Source organism: Hibiscus syriacus, unplaced genomic scaffold, assembly GCF_006381635.1.
Source record: "Hibiscus syriacus cultivar Baekdansim isolate YM2019G1 unplaced genomic scaffold, ASM638163v2 tig00110159_pilon, whole genome shotgun sequence".
NCBI classification, from domain to species: domain Eukaryota; kingdom Viridiplantae; phylum Streptophyta; class Magnoliopsida; order Malvales; family Malvaceae; genus Hibiscus; species Hibiscus syriacus.
Window position 1 is genome coordinate 737,070 of NW_024062607.1, and position 16,825 is coordinate 753,894.

General features: G+C 34.1%; 3 protein-coding genes across 4 annotated transcripts; 1 reads left to right on the plus strand and 2 right to left on the minus strand.

Annotated features, from left to right (window-relative positions):
- Positions 1 to 1,140: 1,140 nt before the first annotated feature.
- On the minus strand, positions 1,141 to 5,090 carry LOC120216232 (N-acylphosphatidylethanolamine synthase-like). 2 transcript variants are annotated; one of them, XM_039213721.1, is made up of 5 exons: positions 4,776 to 5,090; positions 4,541 to 4,668; positions 3,821 to 3,906; positions 2,684 to 2,702; positions 1,141 to 1,325 (listed from the first exon to the last, which is right to left on the minus strand). In XM_039213721.1, the coding sequence occupies exons 1-5, from the start codon at positions 4,982 to 4,984 to the stop codon at positions 1,177 to 1,179; spliced, it is 591 nt and encodes a 196-aa protein (XP_039069652.1). In that variant the 5' UTR covers positions 4,985 to 5,090; the 3' UTR covers positions 1,141 to 1,176. The 2 variants fall into 2 exon arrangements, with proteins under 2 accessions (XP_039069652.1, XP_039069651.1); XM_039213720.1 differs by having other exon boundaries at positions 1,141 to 1,485; positions 2,565 to 2,702.
- Positions 5,091 to 5,795: 705 nt separating this feature from the next.
- LOC120216166 lies at positions 5,796 to 6,203 on the plus strand. Its single transcript, XM_039213668.1, has one exon. It carries the CDS (start codon positions 5,796 to 5,798, stop codon positions 6,201 to 6,203), a length of 408 nt encoding a protein of 135 aa, XP_039069599.1.
- A 1,921-nt stretch (positions 6,204 to 8,124) lies between these two features.
- Positions 8,125 to 10,357, minus strand: LOC120216187 (protein PIN-LIKES 3-like). Its single transcript, XM_039213680.1, has 10 exons — positions 10,173 to 10,357; positions 10,022 to 10,101; positions 9,792 to 9,916; positions 9,581 to 9,702; positions 9,223 to 9,450; positions 9,006 to 9,098; positions 8,806 to 8,906; positions 8,662 to 8,714; positions 8,390 to 8,578; positions 8,125 to 8,309 (listed from the first exon to the last, which is right to left on the minus strand). Exons 1-10 carry the CDS (start codon positions 10,305 to 10,307, stop codon positions 8,185 to 8,187), a joined length of 1,251 nt encoding a protein of 416 aa, XP_039069611.1. The 5' UTR covers positions 10,308 to 10,357; the 3' UTR covers positions 8,125 to 8,184.
- Positions 10,358 to 16,825: the final 6,468 nt, after the last annotated feature.

Sequence of the window (16,825 nt, forward strand, 5' to 3'; positions counted from 1 at the left end):
ATCAATTAATTCAAGATATCAATATATAATTTTCAAAATTCAGAGAAAGAAAAAGGAAGAAAATATTACAGGAAAAATGGTCAAATTCTTCTTCTGGAAATAAAAATAGATATATGAGTGGGAACCAATTCAATTTTGGATATATCTTTGCACTTGGATCTCAGATACTGTGGTCCTTACTTGCTGGTCAATTTACTTCTTTTTTAACTAAACCTTCATTGAGATAATTTGTTGAATATATACACGAATTTTTCCAAACATTCGATATTAACCTTTGTTGGGCTGTTGGCTTGTGGGAAGAATGAAGTTCTATTTGGTTGAAAAGAAAAATTATGAATTAAAAGAAATAACATATCACTAATTTGAACAAATTATCTATTCGGGTTTAGTAAAATTCTCCAACAAAGTGATTTTCCCTTTTTTTTTCAATAGAAGGGCTCAAGTGCAATCCGTGCCCCTGGTATATAAATTGTTCTACTGCTTCTACCGTGATTTTAATATCTAAAATATTGTTTTATATATTCAATATAAATTTTATAGATAATTTATATTTACTATTTTCAAAAGCATTTTTCGAATCAAATGGTTAAAAAAATACTTTTCAACCGTGAGGATTAAGCGTTCAAAAGCTCCTTGAATTTTTGAGAAAAATCAAGTTGCTGAGTTTTTTCACCTAATTAAATCTTTAAACTAAAAGAATTAATCAATGTAGACATAACAGCAAGTACAATTTATATGACGTAAAAAAGGAAAATCCACGGCACTGCAAGTAATCCAATATAGCAAAGCCTACTTCCATTATGACAGTTGACAAACAAACAACCAATACTCCTCAATCAAATTCCATGTTTTGCTTTCATTTGCCAAGCGTGTGCCATCAAAACTGAAACATTCAATGCAATTAAAAAAATGGTAGCCGGCCAGGCTATTCTTTTCTTCTTTACGTTACATACCATATGAGCCATTTTCATAAAGCATGAGCCACATTAGACCTAAAAAAGAACCCCCATCTGAACATCTGCCCAAACTAGAAAAAAATGATCTTTAAATTCAATGGCAAAACTTAAAACACAAAATTCACAAGGGGACGGCCCCCCGAGCTATTGTTGTACCTAAGCTCTGATAGTTTGTGTTTTAACCATTCACTATTATTGAAAAATGTTTTTTGAAAGGAGTCTATTTTAAGAAACTTTTACCCAAGCCGCGTAACTTCTCCATGGCAGTTTGTATTTGCTCTGAAATTGTTGAATACAGGCATCTCTGTGCTGCTTCATCCAAAGCCAATCCTTGAGAGGAGATAGCAGGCCATCTTCTTGATGTTGTTTCTGTTGAAGAAAATACGGGATCATCACGAGACTTTGAGATCGCCGACAGCATCATTTTATGAATATCAAATTCTAAAGGCTCTCCAATCATAATTCTTATTTTCTTATTGCATAATGGAAAGAGAGGCCTTCTGTTGAGAAAATACTTCTCCGGCATCACCTGTTGGAGACCCCAAACCAAAACCAAAACAACCAATCAATTAGGAATTTATTTGGAATTTATTTCAACATCCAATGCAATCTAATTTTCAAAGAACCACTACATGAAAACCGCAAGTACCATGCTTCTCCTCATTGGTCTAATAACTACTGCATGTAAAGGACACCATCCCCAGATCTGGTACTTATTGATCTAAATGTAAAGACGTCATACAACAACTACTGATTGATCTAAATAGAATAAAACAACTATACAGGGTTGAAGGAGGGTTGAAGGAATAAAAAAAAAACTTAGCACGGTTAGTAACCATGTCTGTACACTTCACTGATATTAGCATATGGACTGGCTTACACAGTCTGCCTGTATCATAGTGAAAGTTTCATAGTACTTAAAAAATATGCTAGGGTTCCAACTGTCAGAACAAGTGTAACGGCTTCAGTAATGGGATTTTCCAAAAACAAGAATATCAATATGGAACTTTCAACAAGTGCCTTCTATCTTGTTACTATGAATCTATCAGTGCCTTCTATTACTACGTCAAAAGAAGACCCAAATTGGGAAACCAACTTTTGAAGAGGGTTTTGGTCAAACTGGCATATGTGGATCAGATATCACAGTTGGTTCATTCATGCAGAGTATTCACAATCAAGGTCCAAACAACATCCCTCAATAGGTTAGGTAAAGACATCTTTTTCATGCGCAAAAAGAGTTTATGAGAAAAAAAAAAGAGTTTATGTGCAAAAAGGGATTGGGTGAGGTGAGGTTAGGGATTGTTGAGAGTGGGGTTTTGTCTTTGTAAGGGAGCTATAGCAATTTTCTGGTTGTAATGTTGGGTCTTTAAACCCCTATTTTAATAAAACTTGAGGCACTCTTTTCCTCCTTCATTGTTTGTTTTCCTTTTTGGGGAATGGACAGTTAAGAAGGGGGTTTTTAACGAGGCCTCCTATACTTATAAAAAAATGAGAAATAAAAAAATGTATACAGACCCACTAAATCAATTCTACAAGCTCCGCAAACAAAATTCATTCAGATGAAACTGAATCTAGAAGACAAATGTCAACTTATGAATGATGTTTAACCTCTTGAAAACCACTATGAACCATTGGAAGAACTATAGGAGTCACATGGGAACGAACAATCAGACTAGCAGTTCCCCATTTTAACCGTCTTATGGGTGCATCTTCTTGGTACACTTTACCTTCAGGAAATGTATGTAACTGCCAGTTAATAATGGAAAAAATTAGGAAGTTTAAAGCATGAATAGTCATATATAAGAAAGGAATTTCATTGCAGAACCAAAAAACTATTTACAAGGTTTTAAACCACTCTTCAAAGAAAATAGGGTACTCGCTTGGTTTTAAAAGGTGCAAGGCGCAAAAGGTCCCTAGAGCCTAGGCGCAGGAGCGCACCTTTCGTAGGCGAGGCGCACTTTTATACTAAAAACCTATAAATTAGTTATGTAACATATTTTATACTTAATATTATAAACATATCTATGCTAAAAAGTTTATAAATTAATTGTATGAGTATATTTATACTCATTACCTACCGATTAACTCCTAAAATACTTGTCTACAATGTATTGATTTATACTTGAAGTTTTTAATATTTAAAACTATTATTTTATTTATTTTTATAAACATATCTTAACTCTTAAACAGTTTAATTAAGGGGTGAACACAGCAAAATCAATCCAAGTTCAGGGCATCTGAGTTCAAACCACATATAGAATCTAAACCTTAAACCGTGTATGTAAGCAATCTAAAAATACAACATTCAATCACTAAGAAGTTCTCATTTTTTAAATGTTTAGATCTGAATTAATATTCTATATCTTTCAAGTTTCAACAGGTACTAATGCCTGATACTAACAGTATATCCAAAAAGTAATGGCTTACTAGCACTAGTACCACTTCAAGAACTACTTATATATTTAAAAGTTTAAACTACCTTCAAAAAATAATTAGGCAGCGGGTCAAAATTGATTGTGAGAAAATGCAAGTTACTTCCTTAGCAGTTAGTTTGTTGTGCTAAGACGTCTAGAGAACCAAAACCAATGTTCTAAACAAACTGCAGTGAGACACTAAACAAGTTTTCCGTGTCTCTCAACTAAATAAACATATATAGTTGTGTCCATCACTTTAAGCTATATTCTTTATCTATGGGTTCAGTTCCTTTTAAAGTTAATTTCTTCTTGATTTATTTCCTTGAGAAAAGGCTCTGTATCTTCTTCATATCTCAACAATAAAAGCGCAGAGAAAAATTCAACAATCTCATGATATAAAAGATTTACCAAAATTTCAAAATAACAATAGTATAAATTTAGGTGAAATACCCAGGCTCCATTGTTTAAGCATCGAAGAGCTTCATTCATGTGTTCCTGATAAATTCCACCACCCCTTTTAATAGGTATGCATTTACCTGCACAATTTACTATTTCATAGATAAACCCTTACTTTAAAACCATCTGGTCTTTCAAAAACCAAACCAAGTTGACAGAAGATTTCTTCATGTGCATAAAAGAAGATTTTAGTTAGTAGTATTAATGATGAAAATTCAACAACTCAAAAGGAATTTCCAACAATACCTAAGACAAGTAACCATATCATGTGAAAGCATGTTTCCTAAACGCTGATCAGTAAGTACAGTCAGACGAAAAGTTAAGTATACGTGCAAGGGCTAGAACTGGTTATATTTTGAGCAAGATCATACCCATAAAAGAGTAAACCAAACCAATATCTTTCGACCAAAGCCTATAAAACTTGACTGTTGTGGAGGTGAAAACTGAGCATTCACCAAGTAATGAAAATCTGCAGAGTGGTGGTAGGCAAAGAACCTGCATTGTTGTCTTTCTTAGCTTATGCTAACTTATCTTTCAATTCGACCCTAAATGGTAACTTAGGAATCGATATAATATAGTTCAACTTAAGATGAATTTATATGTAAATTCAATAATAATAGCTAATATGCTAGTGATATGATAAATGACAATAGATTTTGTTTAAAAAAATAGATAAGTAGATGAGTTGCAATACAGGTGGGAAAGAAGGCATACCAAGTCTAAAAAAATAAGTGAATAAAGAATTCTTAAAACAAATGTCTTCAGCAGCAAGTGCCCAGCGAGCCAATTTGGCATCCACGGAGGGGAAGCCTTTGAACCCCCAAAGAAGTGGATCATCCAAGCTGCAAACCAGATGACAATATGATTGCTGATCCACATTAAAAAAATAAAAATAGAATCAAATTCGTAAATGATAAAGAGAGAAGGATTTAAGGGTGGGTGCACCCACGTAGACATGTGATTGCTGACTGTGAGAAGTGGAATGCCAGTGGATCGAGAGCGTACGAGACGAAGGAGTGTATCGGCTTTATGAACGGAGGTGGTGTTGAGAAGAGTTGCAACCGCCTTGGCGAATGCACCCACCGCCAAAAACACCATCTTCCTTGGTATTCCTCCCATGTGCTTCTCCCTGCTTGCCCATTCCATTTTCCGTCCCATTAATTTCCGAGCAGACTGCAACGGCCACAGCAGCCGCAGTCGCAGGTCTTAGGTTTCCTTTTCGCTTACCTCTTCTAGAAGCCGTCTTTGCGGAAAAATTGTAGAAGAGAATGGTCAGGTCGATCTTCATCCGGAAATCCAATTGCAAAGTGAGCTTGGGCTTTAAAGCCCAGAAGTCTATCGATTTCGTAATTTATATATGAATCAATTTTAGTTTTACCGGTAAGGTACTTGGGTGTTCCTTTGATCTCAAGGAATCTCACTTCTTCTGATTGTGAGGTTTTGGTTGGAAAGCTTGTTGGGAGGATTAGGAGTTGGCCGGTCAAGTGCTTGTCTTTTGTGGGAAGATTGCAGCTTATTCAAGTTGTAATCTTTAGTATTCATAATTTTTGGTGTAGGATTTTCCTTTTTGTATTCTAAAGTGTTAAAACAGATTGAGAAGCTGTGTAATTCTTTTATAAGGATTCAGCTTGGGAAGCTCGAGTAAGTTGGGAGAGGATTTGTCACCCAAAGTGTGAGGGGGGAGGCGCTTGGGCTAAAGAATAGCTTGGTATGGAATAAAGCTTCCATGATTAGTTGTTTGTGGATTATTCTTGTTAAAGCAGTATTGCTTTGGGTGACCTGAGTTAAAAACTATATTTTGAAAGGGTGTTACTGTTATATTCGCGGGTCCAAATAAGGAATAACTATAGTTGGGCCTGGAAAAAGGTTATTAAGCTGCGCGATTATTTTTTAATTGTGGGGGATTTGGATTGTGAGTATGAACAAGGAAAGTTTGGGATGTTCTTCGGCATAAGCAGGCAAGGGTGCCATGGTGCAACATTGTTTGGGGGGATTATCGATACCTCAGCATTCTTTTATTGCTTGGTTTGCTACTCTAGATCGTTCTCTAACAAGGCCTCGGATGGCTCTTTGGGGAGGTATTTTGGACCTTTCATGTGTTCTTTGTGAGGGGATTGATGAAACCAAAGATCAGTTATTTGCTGAGTGTGTTTTTTCGAAGGATGTTTGGGGTTTGGTTATGCAGGGTTGTCATGTGAGAAGTTGTGGTCCTGGTTGGAGGGATATAGTGGTTTGGGTTCAGGATCATGGCAAGGGAAAAACTCTTCGGGCAACTGTGCTTCGTTTGGCCTGGTGTAGCTATCTTTACTTTGTTTGGCAAAAGCGAAATGCTAGATCTCATGGAGCTCCCCCGTGGTTAGCTGACGGCATTGAATAAAAATCTTCATAATTTAAATTTAAAACAATAGTATAAAAAATTGAATATTTATTTAAATGTAATATTTTAAAATCCAATAAGGGACTACAATGATAAAAAAGAGTATCATTTGCTTTAAAAATTTTGAGTTTAAATAATTACATTTATAAGATATATATATCGTTAAATAAGATATTACAAAATAATTATTCAAATTATATTTCTCTTTTATGTCAAATAATTTTTTATTAAAGCATATGTTTAACATTTTTTTATCGAAAGCCGCTAGTTTTATTAAAAATAAAAAATATCCAGAATTACAATGAAGATTTACAAGCATAACCATACACCTAAACTAAATTATAATTAGGACATTTAGCCACTTAGATCACACAAGGACAAAAAAAAGAAAAGATTAAAAAATATAACCAATTCTCGAACAAAATAAAGATACGAAAAATCTGACTGCATCGGCAAACGAATCACAAAAGGGGATGAAGTTACTGAAGACCACTGACAAATTGCAAATCAAAGTCAAGCGATGTGAGAAAACTATCCACGAATACAAAACGCATACGCAAATCAATCTGAGGGTCCAGAGCAGAGGAGATCAACATGATAACAAATAAGCGTCATCTTGATCAGTCGTAACGATGTCAAATCCAACCCCGAGAAGAAAGCTAAATGAAAACAATAGCAAAAATACCATAAGATACCAAAAGACAGAGAAAAACGTGCTGCAAATGCATAAATAAACGTCTCATAAAGGCAGAAAACGTGTCACAAAGACATAAGTATTCTTATTAAAAACTAAAAAATAAAAAAGACAATCTGCGGGCAACAACCAACATCAAAACCGGTGCCACCATTCGTTAAAAAAATTAAAGAAAAAAAAGTTGGATTTATCAATAAAATTGATATAAATTATAAAGAAGAAGAAGAACAAAAGAAAGAGAGAGGACGAAGAAAAAAGCGGCTAGGGTTTTCATCTGTTTAACGTTTTATTATGTAATAATTCTCGATTAATTTATTACACTCATTAAAAATTATCACTCAATAAATATGCAACACATAACATTCCCCCCTCTTTTTTCAGTTTTCATTTTTTTCCAAAGAGAAAAATAAGTACAATTCATCCATATAAATCGAAAATCTAATCACCAATAGCTTCTGCGGGAATTAGTAACCTCAAACAAAAATAACAATACAACTGAAGTGTTTGGGACTTGATCCTTTCAGAAACAGAAAATGAGAATATTGTGAACTAGATTGAGCTTTGATGCTAAGAATGATCGCTTCAACCAACGTCCAAGTAAATATGGTGCGTGCCATATGATGATTTTTTCTTTCTTTCTTTTATTTGATTTTTTAGAAAAATATACAAAGAAATAAAGTAATAGATAAAATGTAATCCAAAACAAGATGATGTCAAATGTCATGCGTTTATTAGTCAATAAATTTTCTTAATCAAGTAATAGATCGATTTTAAAATGATTATCGAATGAAGCGTTAAACACTTATTTTAATAAAAAAAATAAGTATCTATATATAATTTGAATATTTATTTTACAATCAAATCTTATTCGAGAATTTCGAAAAACATAAAATAAAACAAAAACACTCTTAAAAATGCATATTATATTATTTATTTTACGATTCAAATCTTTGATTCAAATCTTTGATTTAAATTGAAAGATGAACTCTTATTATTATTTTTATTATTCTAGGGTGATTAGAGGTGATAGTATTTATTCCAAAAACTGTCAACCATTTGGACGAGATCGTTTGATTCATACAAAAACGAACCCTTACTTATTGGTAAGACGAATACCAAATTTTAATAAATAACAAAATATATGACGACTAAAGTGTAGAATCATAATTGATAGCATGAAATCTTACAATACATTGTAAAATTCAAGTCAAGGCAATTATGTATGCTGCAATAAGTTTACAAGTCCAATATTATTGAGAATAATAGGAAGGAACAATTAAGAATTAATCAACCCACTAACCACAAGAACACGGTGGACCACAGCGTAAGCGAAATAGAGGCCAACCCATACGTCCACAGCATTATCATAGAGCATTCGCTCTCTCCGGCTCTAAATAATTGGGTGATTGTGCCTAAATCAATTCAAATTCAAACTCTTTATATTCATTCATACTTAAAATAATGATTATATTATACCAAATGATCTGCCTACCAATATTCATGGCCGGTGGGAGTGCGTAGTGTAGCAGAAGAATGAACTGATATAATGGATCCGAGTGCACCACACCGAACTGGACTGCCGTCTTTATGATGGCAATGCCCAGAAATGGGAGGATAACAAACCGAACAACTATTACTCCGATCACCAATGACTTGCAAATACCAGCTTGTCCTTTCAAACCTGGTTGATGCCCCTCGAAATGACAACAGTGCCATAAACAAACTGCAACATCTATATAGAATAAGCCTAGCATAAACGCTTACCTCTTAGAAGGTTTCCTCCGACTATCAGGGTCACGATTGGGATGGCTGCGTCCCTGCGAATCAAACGTTCAAACCGGAACCAGATAAGGTGAATATAATCGGCTTAGTTAATGATGGAAATTATAGATAATGAATCATGCATACCCCAAAAGATAAGCAGAGTCTTGAACCACATGGAGGGGAGCATTGCCACCAATTACTAGATTTCGAGTTTGGGGAACTAGACCTATAGAGAATCCAACAAACTGCACAAGGAAAGCAACGAGGACAGTTAGTTAGTCAGTCACAAGTCGTAACGTTTATGTTTGTTGTTAGTAGCAAATCAAAGCGTCCGAGGAGGATACCGCAGCCGTAGTTGAAGGTGCGAATACAGCCTTCAAATTGAGTTTTCTAAATATTATCCTTAAATACTGCCAGGCCTTGGCAAAATCTGATACCTGTAACAGAAAAAACACAAATAAATCAAATTGTGGCCCAAATGGATGAAAAGAACTCCTCAATGGCGGACAATTTGCAACTAGGGACATCTTCCAGATATATATATAGGAGCAGGCATGTAACCTTGACGGTTCCCTTTGATTTGGCGCATGCTAATGACAATTCATGTGTATACAAAGAAATGGAGCAATCTTTGGACGGAAGAAGCGCATCGGAGTAGTTCTCTTGATCACATGAAGTCGGCAACGGCGAGCCCCCAGGGCTATTAGACTTGATAACTTCGTTGTTGACCTTTGCCGAGGAAACTCGGACTATGTTGTATACGAAGGACCACAAGTAAACAGCTCCAATCTGAAGTATCAGATGACAAGCGGTTTGAGACAATTAATGGCTTTGGCTATGGCCGAATTAGCTGAAGGTATTAATTAAAAGCAGGTAATTAAACATATATAGTATGAAATAAATGATTTGCTAATTATACCGCCATGGAAAGTGAAGCATAAGCCATTCCATACGTATGGCAAATGTCAGGAGCTCCAAAGGGACTGCCTTTCTCCGCACAGATTGCTGGAACTACAATTAAGGGTATGTGACCCACGTTCCCTGTTTTAAGTTAAAAATTAACCCAAAAGTAATTATTTGGGACTGGCATTCCATACATGTGCTATTTGTGGGACATAATATGCATATACCTGCTGCACAGCAGCTCAATATAAGACCTCTTAGATGTTGAGGGGCTTTTGTGGTTTTTATTAATACCCATCCTATTGCTGTGCCTAGAACAAACGTCATCAGGATATTGAATGGCATGAACCACCTGCATATTTTGACATCGAATCGAAAGAAGAAAAATCACCCTAAACCCGAAACAGAACAGTTATGCTACTAAAAGATGATTGAGTGCTGATCAGAATGAACTCACAACATAACAATGCTGTCAAAGGTGACTGTTTTGGCCAAGTTGCTTGAGACCAATGCGGGATTAAACACGAAAAAAACAACCTGATCATCCAAAATTCTCAGTTATGAAGTTCCTCGGATTAAAAAAATCATTTCCATGTTAATTTTCTTACATTATTCAGTTGCTTCCTTGCGTGCTCCCCCAAAACATCTATGCAATCCAAGGCAAGAAATGAACCGAGTGCCGTCACCAGGAGCACCTTCAGAATCGGCATAGAAGCGACCACGAACAAGTCTAGGATCCTCATCGTATCAAACGCCTTTCTTCTTCAGTCCAACATTTCATGGGAGACAACAAGATTTGTAGGAACAATATTGGAAAGTTACAAGTTAACAAGTTTGAAGGTGAAAGGGAAAGAGAAAGGAGCCACCAGCAGCTGGTGTGGCCCAGTGGGGTCAGTGGCTCAAGTACAAGAAAATGCAATGTTAATTTTATCTTCATCGATCCTTGTCGTTTGAAGAGATTTAAGCCCTCCTTCCTGTCACCTTCCTCGTGTTTTAACTTTTTTAACTCTTCCTTGTACTGATCTTCTCATCTCTGGTCCACAGATGCTCATTTCGCACTGCAACTTAGATGGAGATGGTATCTCTTAATTCCTCACTTTCACGTGACAAACATATCATTTTCGGATTGTATTGTTTCAACTCTATTAGACTTTTTGTAGAACCATCATATTCTTGTTGCATGTACCATTTTTCTTCCTAAACAAAAAGGAAAATTCGCATTCTTGTCCTTGTTTCATGATCCACCCTACTTGAAAAAATATCAGCAACTCAATTACGGTATAAATAGCCACAACAACATCCTGGCCGCTTCCAGAACAGTCAAGGAACCTCAACTTGATATTAATTTCTGCCACACCCCAAATTAGGCCCAAATTTTCTTAAAATTTTCCGAGGAATAAATTAAAATTAAAATTAGATTTGGGGACCATAGTGAAATTTCTATTAAATTTAAATTCAAATTAATAAAGTAACTAAAACTGGAGGATATGTAGTGTAATTATACTATTTTTCCTAAATGTGGGTTTAAAAGCCCAAAAAACAGAAAGTTTAAACCCTTCTCCTCGCTCTTCAACCTTTCCTCTTTCAGAAGGAAATCTTTAATCACGTTTCGTTGCCAACTGTTGTTCAATTTTTTACACCTCCCGAACCATCGTGTTTCTTGTGTCGTACCGAGTCCAATGGTGTCTATCTTGTCCCCGTTGTCGTCGGTGTGTGAGGGGTGAGGAAGATAAAGTTTTCGACATTACGAAATCGAGTTGTCCGCTGTTCACCGCTGTGAACCGAGCTTGGTAAGTTTCTCAAAACCCCTTAAAATGCATATAGGAATTTTTCCATAATTTTTTCGACCCCGAAGGCCTTGCACACGCCCCCACGTGCAGCTAATGCATGTGGGGAAGGTCCACCACCTGGTGGACTTTTAGAAGCTGCCCGGCCCGACCTGCTTGTTCGACCCGATCTGACCTGACTTGGTCCAACCCAAACCGAACCGGTTAGTCCATGGTCATTGACCGTTGACTGCTTTTGATTTTTTACGAAAACCTCCATTTTGACGTTTTTGACGTATTGAGTCTGCTTTTACGATCCGTTTTGTCAAATTCTGACCCCGAAAGCCCCAAATCGGGCCCATTAATCCGAAAATGCTTAGTATTTTTTTAGCATTTTTGCTTATTTATTTGTGATTTGAATATGAAATTGATTCGAGTATATATTTTTATGAAGGTACTCGTGTTTTCCCCGACCAAGGGTCGATTAGATATGGTGTTTCCCTTCCGTCAGATCCGCTCGATCTGCGTTCTTCGAGAGTTACTCGTAGGTTTCTGTAAATAGTTTAAACAGAGATTATTATTATTCATATTAGGATTCTGATATAGATTTTCCAATTCGTAGGATCTAGCGTAAACGATGATCGTGATCAAAAGACTCAGAGTAGACTTCCTTATCATACTACTCAGACTGGTACAAGTGTTTCCTGATGGTGTTACATTACTCTTTTAAACTATTTATCTGAACTATTTTAGATTTTTGATAATACAAAATATTTTTACGTCACGATACATGGTTTTCTGAATATTGTTTATCTGATATCTGATTTACTGTATATTTCTGATATGATCTCTGGTTACTGTATTTATGTATCTGATTTCTAGTATGGAATATTTTCATGTTTTAATGGATTAAACTACCGTTTTCACTCGAAAACATACATGTTTATTACTGTCATTGGGGGTATTATTGGAGGAAGTATATCAGGCCTAATTTATGACTTGTAAAACCTTACCGCATGCTCCTCTACTTTGTGCATAGGGTAAGTCTTCATCGCAGGTCCTTATGCTATATGTATAAGGCCCTTACCAGGTTTACAGGTGGGTGTATGGTTCTGGGGAACCTACACATTCTGGTGTTCGGATGGGGGTAGTGTTCATATTTTTAAAGCATGTTTGATGAACTGTTTTTTTACTGAAGTATTTTATCTGTATATTTTTATACACTGTAAGGAGCACACTGGGTTATTTAGCTCATTCTGTAAATTTTATCTGTAACATCCTAAAAAGATGACTAGTGACCGAAATGCAAATTTTGAAAGTTTGATGGTCAAAGTAGAAAATTGGGAAAAGTTTAAAGATCTAGGTGGTATTTTTTCCAAAAAGAATTTTTTCCATAAATGGATTTATTTAGTGACCAAATTATAAGATTTTGAAAGCTTGGTGACCAAAGTATAAACTTTGAAAAAGTTTAGGGACCAAATGGTAATTTTGAACAGATACATTTGGTTTCGAAAATAAGGAAATAAATATATTATTTTCACATTTTTAAATGTTGGAAAATAATATTTAAGGATTTAATTCCTTGTTTAATTTGGATTGTTGGATTAAAATGACAGAATTGTAAGTTTTGGAAATTGCAAGGGCAAAATGGTAAAGTGGGAAAATATTTTGTTCATATTTGACTTTGAAATATAATAAGGTTGTTGTAGCTTGGTATTAATGTAAATATCAAGTTCATTAAGGGTAAATTAGTATAGATATTTTGATTTCAAGGATAAAGTGGTAATTGACATTTAATGAATATTTTATTCAATATTTAATTAAGAAAGATGAAGAAATATCATATGATTTCTTCATCTTCTCCGGCAGCAAACGTGAGCTCTCCAAAGGTAAGAAAACATTTTGTTTTCAATTTTTGAGCCAATTCTTTTGGAATTCGAGTTATGCCGTGAAATAGGAAAGTGATCTACGCGAAAAACGCTATCATTTGGTACCAATATTTCTTTCTAATCTTGTTAGATTTCAAATATCTCAAATCTAAGAGTTTATGTTCATGATAGGATTCATGAAATTGATGATAAATCTTGATGATTTAGAGGTTGTAGATTCATTTTCAAGTTTGATTTATGGTTAAAACATATTCAATCTTTCTAGAAATTATTCTTTGAAAATTTGGACATGATGAATTTGAGTGAGAAAAATTATGAAAAAATTATATAAGGCATGGAAATGATGTAGGAAGTATTCTACAAGCCTTAGAAAATTCGAGGACCATTCTATAATTTTTGAAAAGTTGGGGGACCAATTCGATAATTTTGGAAAAGTTGTGAATGATTGTAAAATTGTTTAATAGTGGATGTCCTATGCTGGAAATTTTTGTTTTGGAATTAATATGAGCATTTAGATGTGAAATATTACCATTTTGGAAGTTTAAAAAGATTGGTGATTAAAGTGCAACATTCATATAGTTAATGTACTAATACACTAAGGAAGTGTATCGATACCCCTCTTAAAAGGAAAACTTTCGAATGTAATTTGTGTACCGATACATAGGCAGTCTATCGATACATCAATGAAGGGATGTACTGATACCTTATAGTGGGTACCGATACACTGAAAAGGGAAATGAAATATATATTTCCTTTAGTTTAAGAAATGAAAACTAGAGTATGCTATTAGGAATACTGATATGTATAAATGTATAATTGTGTAGATATCAAGCACAAGCAAGTTTTAAAACGACTGCAAAGTTAGGATCAATCCAAAGAGATAAATCATAGAAGTGGATTTGGATTTATATAAAGTGTCAAGGTGAGTGCAATTTAATTGTACTTATGTTATCGAACAAACATTGGCTTGCGATGAGCAAGTGACGGAGTTACTATGGTAAGAAATGACTCCTAAAATGTTATTTAATTTGTGATTCTTATGTGTGCATGAGTACATAAAAATGGGTATATGTGTCATATGTTACTATATGTGACATAATCTACATAATTACATGTATATGCGATATGTGATACTGAACTACATGAATATATGAAAATACAATACACGCCATGTGGTATTGACATAAGTGACTATAGGATCACGAACTATGTAAAATAGCAAGGACTTATGTGATAACAAGAAAAAGTGATATAAACTAAGTGATATAGATATAAATGATAAGTTAAACGACATGGATATATGTGATTATATGAGAAAGAATATAAGCTATGTGATTATGAACATGTGGATATAGGTCTAGTTGAAGATATAATAACAAGATATAAATTACATGAGTTAGATATATAGGAACTGGTATAACCAACTTATGAGATTAAATGAAAAGTGAGATAAGTTAAATAACATTGACCTATAGGACAATATGAGAATAGTGCATAAATTAGGAGACATTGACAAAAGTGATTATATGGACATGTAAGATAAGTTATATGGGGAAGAGTTATGGGTTTAAATGAACATATAATATATGAGTCATGTGGTAAAGATCTATGAAGCTATAGGAAAATGTTATGGGAACTATGTGATGATAAGTTATGAGAATATATATAGGTAACAAGCTATGTGAAATTGAATTAAATAAATATATGAAACTAGAATATAAATAATGTGAGATAAGTGATTATGTAAAACAGTGAGATAAGTTATAGGGCATTGATATACGAACTATATGAAAATATGTAAATGAATACATATATAAGTTTATATGTTTTTATATGTGTTATATGATGTATATATGAACATATGTGAACAAGATATGACATGCGTGTTTACATGAACACATGCAAAATGATATAAATTATACGATATGATCTATGTGATTATATGCACATGTGATATATGTTACATGATATGAACCTATGTGATATAGGTTATATGACAAGAATGATATACAAGCTATATGAGAACGAGTTTTGAGATTACATGTTTATATAAGACAATTGATGTGAACTGTTATAAACGATAATGTCCATGTTATGTGATATGAGAACTAGAAGTATAGTTGGCATGCCAAGAGTCGAGGGTCTATGCGGTCCTTCGGAGATATATGTATTCTATGGAACATTTATGAGGCCATTTGAGACACATATTTGGTCCTTGGCATATGTTTATGATTCTTAAAAAATTTCTATGTGGTCCTTATGGACATCTTATATGGTATTACGATGCATTTCTACGTTGCACTTCGGTGCATTTATATGAGCTGTGGTGACAACATATGTGCACAATCTCAATGTACTCGCATACCTTGAGTTCTCAGTAATGTACATGGGCCTATAAAAGATATCAAAAGTGTTTGCATTATTATATGATATCATGTTATTATTGTTTACACTGAATCACATGTGTACATATGCTAATAAAGAGATAATAATAAATACACTTTATGTGATGTATATGCTTTGTTATATGAAATATGTTACAATATGTGATTCTGTGTGTATTGTTGAGTGAAATGTATTACATGATAATGATAGAGATCATGATAATGATGTTGATGTTGATATTGATGGTATATGTGCATGTATGCATTCTGTTATATGAAATGTTCTATGGTTTTATTATATGTTTTATATGCCTCACTAAGTCAACGACTTAGCGTGTGATTGTTTCACACGTAGGTTCCGAGAAGGAGTAAAGTTAAGCAAGACAAGTCATTTTCTCCTTTCCAAAGACCAGATCAGAAAAGAATTGAATAATATGTATTTTGTAATATTGATTGTGGTTGGCATGTAAATAAAGATTTGAATTCGATATGCTCTAATCGGTTTTAGAAAATCATATGATTGTATTTTATGTAATTATTTAGTTGTATTTAGTAAAATTTTAAAATTATTCACTATTTTGTACAAGTCATTTTTTTAAAAGTCAATGTGACACATTGAATTCGTATCCGGGTCGGGTACGGGTTGGGGTGTTACATTATCATTTTCAGATGGTAGTAGACCATAGACTAACAGACTTGGCATCAAGAGGACCGACTACTTCTATTTTTGTACCACTGTATATCTTTATATGCCTTTAGTTATACTTTGGTGACACGTGTTTTTGCTACTGTCATGGTATATCTATATTACCGGTATTTTTTCTGTATATGTTTTATACGGTTTTCATATATATATATATATATATATATATATATATATATATATATCGTATGAATATTTCTTATGACTAATTTCATATTATACTATTATATGAATTTTAAGGTTGTTTTAAATATGAAAAGAATTTCTGAACACGATATGTAACCCCCTAAATTTGGTCATCACATCTAGGCCGAGTCTAGATGGTTATAATTTCAAACTTTATCCATCTAACAGAGTAACAACCATGATAGAAATGGTTCCATGGCTATGAAAAAGACTCATACAGGGATGGGGAAGTTCTGGATTCAAACATAGGGTTTTAAAAGGACACAAGATTTTATATTATGGGACGAACTTAAACTTAAACTTGCGGGCGAACTAAAATTCAAAGGGGCAAAA

Excerpts from the sequence above, each read along its gene's own strand:
- LOC120216232 (XM_039213720.1), bottom strand. The coding sequence starts at position 4,984 with ATGGGACGGAAAATGGAATGGGCAAGCAGGGAGAAGCACATGGGAGGA. Across the intron at positions 3,907-4,540 it reads CACTTATTTTTTTAGACTTG|GTAAATGCATACCTATTAAA; the intron begins GTATGCCTTCTT and ends TAAATTGTGCAG. Across the intron at positions 1,486-2,564 it reads TTCATAGTGGTTTTCAAGAG|GTGATGCCGGAGAAGTATTT; the intron begins GTTAAACATCAT and ends GGTCTCCAACAG.
- LOC120216166 (XM_039213668.1), top strand. The coding sequence starts at position 5,796 with ATGGTGCAACATTGTTTGGGGGGATTATCGATACCTCAGCATTCTTTT.
- LOC120216187 (XM_039213680.1), bottom strand. The coding sequence starts at position 10,307 with ATGAGGATCCTAGACTTGTTCGTGGTCGCTTCTATGCCGATTCTGAAG. Across the intron at positions 9,917-10,021 it reads TTTGACAGCATTGTTATGTT|GTGGTTCATGCCATTCAATA; the intron begins GTGAGTTCATTC and ends CAAAATATGCAG. Across the intron at positions 9,451-9,580 it reads ATGCTTCACTTTCCATGGCG|ATTGGAGCTGTTTACTTGTG; the intron begins GTATAATTAGCA and ends CTGATACTTCAG.